This window comes from Phyllopteryx taeniolatus, chromosome 10 (genome assembly GCF_024500385.1).
Source record: "Phyllopteryx taeniolatus isolate TA_2022b chromosome 10, UOR_Ptae_1.2, whole genome shotgun sequence".
Taxonomy (NCBI): Eukaryota; Metazoa; Chordata; class Actinopteri; order Syngnathiformes; family Syngnathidae; genus Phyllopteryx; species Phyllopteryx taeniolatus.
Window position 1 is genome coordinate 1,747,183 of NC_084511.1, and position 6,478 is coordinate 1,753,660.

The 6,478-nt window shown below is 41.8% G+C and overlaps 1 protein-coding gene across 3 annotated transcripts in view; it reads left to right on the forward strand.

Annotated features, from left to right (window-relative positions):
• Positions 1-6,478, forward strand: part of LOC133485165 (tectonic-1-like) — a 34,534-nt gene that overhangs the window by 12,632 nt on the left and 15,424 nt on the right. For all 3 annotated transcript variants that reach the window (XM_061788574.1, XM_061788572.1, XM_061788573.1), the window contains exons 6-9: positions 2,748-2,860; positions 3,088-3,108; positions 5,282-5,416; positions 5,488-5,613. In XM_061788574.1, the coding sequence (XP_061644558.1) occupies positions 2,748-2,860; positions 3,088-3,108; positions 5,282-5,416; positions 5,488-5,613 (395 nt within the window). The remainder of the gene's footprint in view (positions 1-2,747; positions 2,861-3,087; positions 3,109-5,281; positions 5,417-5,487; positions 5,614-6,478) is intronic.

Here is a 6,478-nt window from a genome sequence, read left to right on the forward strand (position 1 = left end):
GCTTGAGGTTCAATGTGCCACTTCTGAGCCTGAGCCAATGTAGAAAGTGTCTCAACTGGGCCAAGGAGAAGAAAGACTGGACTGTTGGCCAGTGGTCCGAGGTCCTCTTTCCCGATTAAAGTAAAATGTGCCTTTCATTCGGGAATCAAGGTCCAAGGGTTTGGAGGAAGACGGGTGAAGAACAGAACCCAAGCTGCTTGAGGTCCAGTGTGAAATATCCACAGTCAGTCATGATTTGGGGTGCAATGTCCTGTGCAGGTGTTGGTAAACTCTGCTTTCTTAAATCCAAGGTCCCAGCAGCAGTCTACCAGAATGTTTTAGAGGACTTCATGATTCATTCTGCTGAGGATCTGTATGGAGATGCAGATTTAGTCTTCAAGCAGGACCTGCTTCAAAAATGTCAACAATTGTTTGTTTTTTTCTGTCAATATGGGGTGCTGTGTGTACATTAATGTAGGAAAAATTAACTTAAATGATTTTAGCAAATGGTTGCTAAATGAAACATTTAAGGGGGTCTGAATTCTTTCCGTACCCACTGTATATGAAGCAGAACATTTTGCATGAGGTAATTACAGCCTTAAAAAAGTCAACGTCATAACATATGTCAGATATACTTGAACCAGTATGACAGATATACTTGAACCAGTGACTGACCTGCGGCCTTGCAGGTTGGTTCAAAATGACCTTGTTGGGAAAAAAAAAAAAAAAAAAAAAAGGCTGAATGCAGTCTCAGGCATGGCTGCTGGTGTGAAAGTGAGCTCACCAAACTGATGAGCTTTTAGTGGACCTAAAGGCCCTCAACCGATAAGAGGGAGATAAATTCAAACCAACCAATCAGAGTAGAAATTCAAACATCAATAACAACAACAATTTTTGAATTTGGGGCAGACCCTCCTTTGATCCATGCACAAGCACACACGAATACACGCTGCATGAAGTTCATGAACGCTGATCTCTCGACCAATTGAAGTGCAGGATTTCAAATAATAACACTTAAAGCAGAAATGTTGAATTTCACAGCCACACAGACACGTAATACATTCATATCTGCACACACATACTTTGTATTTTGGGGAAGTAAAACTTAGTAACATAAAAAACACGTTTTGTCAGAATGGTCCCATTGAACCCGCGCACACAAATGCACGCACACATACAACTCGTATAACAATCCCAACTCGCCAACATATTTTTTTGTGGCATAAAATGTGTGAAATTGCATCACGGTGCCATTTTGAAGTTATACATGTGAATAACCCCTTCTGCATCCTTTGAGTTTATCTTGGGCCATTTTCTCAGTTTGTCTCTAAAATCTCTTTGGATGTTAACGTTGGTAAAGCCTTTGCTATCGATCTTTATATGCCTCTCCATCAGTGCAATAAAATGTGCCCTCAAGACATGTTTGTGCTCAGCCTGCGCGGTTCCTTTTTAGCAAATTAATTTTATCAGCAGGTGAAATGCCTTTGCAGTCTACAAGTGAAGTGAATGAGGCCTTCCATTCAATGTAGGTGATTGGAAAACTGAGCATTGGCACTGGGATTCCGTTTATAGCTATGTTGTCTTAGATTGCTTGGGTCAATTGGGAAATGTCTGTTGGAGGTGCTTGTGTGGCAACTTGAGGGTCCGGATAATACACATTGGGATGGCTATGTTGCGATGAATGGGGGAGCTAAACCACTAGGGGGTGGTGGTGCCTCGTCTACTGATTGGTGTTACACAGTGAAATGCATATTGTTCTGCATTTGCTATTTGTCCATGTGCAGGCTCATTTCTCAGGTTTAGCACGAGCCGCTTAGTGAGGTGTTCTGGGCTTGTGCCCCTGGGAGAAAGCCCCTGGGATGACCAAGGACACGCTGGAGAGAGTACAGACCCTTTCCAAAAAATTGGAATATCATGGAAAAGTTTATTTATTTCCATAATTCCATTCAAAAATTTCAACTTTGATAGATCAAAGATTCAGGGCCCACAATTTAAAGAATTTCAAGTATTTATTTGTTTATTTTTACATAATTTTGGGCTTCTACCGCATAAAATCCATGAAAAGATTTTGAATACTGTGAAGAAATCAGCCCAAATTTTGCAGGCCATAAATGTTTTAAAGTGAATGTCACACACTAATCATCTACAAAACTCAAAGCACCCGCACAGGTTTCATTAAGTTGCTTCAGTTTGGTTGACTATGCTGAGGATCTGTATGGAGATGCAGATTTCATCTTCCAGCAGGAACTGGCCCCTGCCCATCCCGCCAGAAGCACCAAAACCTGGTTTGATGCCCATGCCATCACAATACTTGACTGGCCAGCCAACTTGCCGGATCTAAACCCCATTGAGAATCTTTGGGGTATTATCAAGAGGAAAATGAGGGGCACCAGACCCAAAAACAAAGAACAACTGACAGCAAGCATCAAGGAAATCTGGGCTTCCATAACTGATTTCTTCACAGCATTCAAATTTTTTGATTCCTGATTTCGTGGTTTTTATGAGCTGGAATAAACTTTTCCATGATGGTCAAATGTTTTGGAAAGGGTCTCTATGTCTCCCGGCTGGCCTGGGACTGTCTCGGGATGCCCCCCAGAAGAGCTGGACGAAGTGAGGGAGCGAGGAAGGAGAGGGAAGTCTTAAACTGCTGCCACCACGACCCGACCCCGGACAAGTGAAAGAAGATGGATGGATGGATGGATTATTTTGACAGAGAGATATTTGTCTGTCAGTGTAACTAAATTCCAGTGTCCTTTTTTTTCCCGCAGCGTTCCTAGTGGACAGGAGAAGTCGTTGTTCCCGGCGTGTAGTTCTGAAAGAGGACTGCGGCTCTCTACAAGCCCTCAGCCTAGATACCTACACGAACGTCATGCTCTATGCTGTGAGTGTCATTGCTATAGTGTGCTTGTCAGTTATTGTATTGCACTGAGTTAATAATAGTTTCATACATTAGTGTCCCTTTTTGGGTTACTGGATATGTTGACCTTCCAGCACTACATCCTGTGGCTGCAGTTTCCAGCTTGCTGGTGTGTGCGTGACTGCGTGTGCGTGCAAGCGAATGAGAGAATGTCATTATTTCATTCCTTATTTTTTATTTTGTTGTTACAGGGGAAGGATGAAGATGCCACTGTGAGTATGCCCATTTTGTGTTCTAATGAAAAATGACACAGCAAAAGTGTGAGAGCAAATTGGTAAAAATGTTGCTATATTTGGAGTGCGTAGCTTTTTTTTTGTGTAAAAAAACCAAACATCCTTCATTATCCTTCATCCTTTGTTTTTTAAGCAAAATTCCAGCTCCTGGAAGGGTTCTGGTCGTCCCAAACGTCTTCCATTTAAGGATGATGGAGGCCACTGTGCTCTTCGGAACCTTAAGTGCAGTAGAATTTTTTTCGTAACCTTGGCCAGATCTGTGCCTTGCCACAATTCTGTCTCTGTGCTCTTCAGGCAGTTCCTTTGACCTCATGATTCTCATTTGCTCTGACATGCACTGTGAGCTGTAAGGTCTTATTTAGACAGGTGTGTGGCTTTCCACATCAAGTCCAATCAGTATAATCAAACATAGATGGACTCCAATGAAGGTGGAGAACCATCTCAAGGATGATCAGAAGAAATGGACAGCACCCAAGTTAAAGATATTAGTGTCACAGGAAAGGGTCTGAATACTTTTGGCCCTGTGATATTTCAGTTTTTCAGTTTTAATAAATCTGCTAAAATGTCAACAATTCATTTTTTTCTGTCAATATGGGGCTAATTGTGATTAGCCACAATTCATGATTTAACAAGGCAGGTAATTACTTTTTCACACAGGGCCGTGTAACTTTCCCCCCTCCCCCCCTAAGAAATCACCATTTAAAAACAGCATTTCAAGTTCACTTTAGTTATATTTGTCAGATATTTACATTTTTCGATCATAAAGTGTGGAAAGTATGCACAAATATAACAATTTGAGAAGGGGGGCAATACTTTTTCTCAGCACCGTATGTGAGTTATTGCTGCCACATTTACCTCAATTAGTCTATAAAGGTGACTGTATCAGAGATGTGCAGGTGACTAACTGGACCACACTGACCTTCAAACAAAATCTGCAATGCACTGAATCCGCAATAACAAATGAACCGCAATATAACAAGCCAGACAATGAAAAAAATTGCATTCTATGAAATCATGGTTCAAAATAGTCAAGAATTGAGACATTCTTTCAGATTCCAGATGCTGTTGGTGTGGCACTGAGAGCATCTAAAAACCCCGACTCACCCTGTCAATCAAAGACACGCACGTCCGGCACCTCTGCCTCGTAGCACAACGTGTCAGATGCAAGACACGTCACCCAAATAACAGAAAACACATGAAACTTCAGGGAAGATGTATTTGTGGGCGAGTTTCATGGCCAGCTGCACGCTATACTGGTCGAACAGAGTGCAGTTTATGTATGAACAAAGATGTGGAAAATGGGGTGCCGGGAGCCCCCGATATGTGCGGCAGGCAACTGTGAGGCTAATGGCAACCCGTAACGCTGCGCCGGCAACTTCTCTAACTGCTGTCTGGCTTTCGATGGGCTCGGTTCGCCGGTGGCAGACGCAAGACACGTTGCCCAAATAACGCCAAAAACACAGTACACTCCATGGAAGATGTATTCGTCAACTGCGCACTTTACTGGTAGAACTTCGTTTATGAACAAGGAAGTTGCAATTCTGCCGAATTTTTAAGCCATAGCTCAACAATTCAGTACTATATTGTTCTTAGTCTTTGCACAGGCTTTCAGCACTTATCTTCAAACATTGAATATATTTAGAAACAAAATATTGGTTTACATTTTGGGGGTCTTTAAAAGAGGGTGCTGGCTGCCGAGATACTATATCAGCGACTTGCAGGTGATTGGTTGTCAACTTGTTTGGAAATGTCTCTGAGGCATCGTCAGGGTGAGAGCGCAAGCAGTATTTTGGTCTCCCAGGCGACCGATCAGTCTCGGCAGTTGCAGCGACGTCTCCACCAGTGAGATGGGCTGTTTACACACAGGGACCATTCGGCCTCTGTTACAGCTCAAATACTACCTCCGGAGGTAGAATATTTGCAGGAGGACTTTGTCACCCCGTTCTGTGTCAGTATCATTTATATATAGAACATTGACACAGTAACGAGGCAGAAGAAAAGATGGTATTTACAGGCTAAGTCAAAAGGAGCTCTTAAGGAAAAGATGGTACAGCTTCACAGATCATTGGTACTTTGAAATAATACACTGATACTTAAGCCTGTTTTAAAAAAAGGACAATACATGATTGACCTTCGTATGTGTGATTCCCAGCTTGTTCCTATGAAGATGGCTTCAGTCATATTGCAGTCTTTAGATGGCACCCAAAATGAAGTCAGGATCGATGGAGAGAAAAATAGGAGGCCATATCTCATTAATTCAAATGTGTGCGCAAATGTTGTGTTGAAGGTGAGCATCACACAACGTTTTGACTTTGACAACTTCTCCAGTTTAAACATTTCTTTTTTTTGTTTTCTCAGGTTATATATTTGGTGACGTACAATATGGCAGGCCAAATAGTGAATGCTGCAGTCCGTCTGCTGCTTGGGAATTTTCATGTCACACCACTTACCCTGGAGCAAGAGTTTTCTGTCCAATTTTTTCAGGTATTATTTTTGTATGTTTTTTAATTTTTCAGCTTATCAAGGTGTTATTGTTCTAATATGGGATCTGATTGGCTTTTGGTTTAGAAAAAGAATTGCTGATAGGAGATGAACAAGATTTACCATCTATTGCGTTATAATTACTAAATTGAAGCACATACCCTCAAACACATCGAAATGACGTTAAATGGTGCTTTTTGCTCAAACAAGCCTTGGAATGGAACAATTAGTGTATTAACATATGCAGTATTTACCCAGTATTTATTCAAAATAACATAAATGTTCATCTAATTAAAGCTTGTAGGATCCAAAATCAGTTGGAAAACACTGGAAAGAACCTCAGATGAGCTGGCCACCATGCATACATTTTACATTTTTACTCATTGGTGTTTCTCAAGGGGCGGCACGCCGGCCGACCGGTTAGCAAATCTGCCTCACAATTCTGAGGGTTCAAATCCTGGCCTCGTCTGTGTGCAGTTTGCATGTACTCCGCGGGCCTACGTGGGTTTTCTCTGGGTACTCCAGTTTCCTCCCACATCCCCAAAAACATGCGTGGTAGGTTGATTGAAGACTCTAAATTGCCCGTAGGTGTGTATGTGAGTGCAAATGATTGTTTGTTTATATGTGCCCTGCGATGTAAAAAACTAAAATAATACCGTTAATACGGTAAGTTTTGTCCGAAAATTTTTATACGTATCCTGAATTCTCTTCTTCAAAAAGTCGTTCGTAACCCAAGATTCCACTCTGCTCACCTCAGTACATTTCTGTTCGGTGTCTCCCACAGGACCGGAATGTGAATGGCATGAGCGGGGGAGGGATAAAGTTCAATGAACACTTACCGAATGTAATAAAATTCAAATATTTCAAT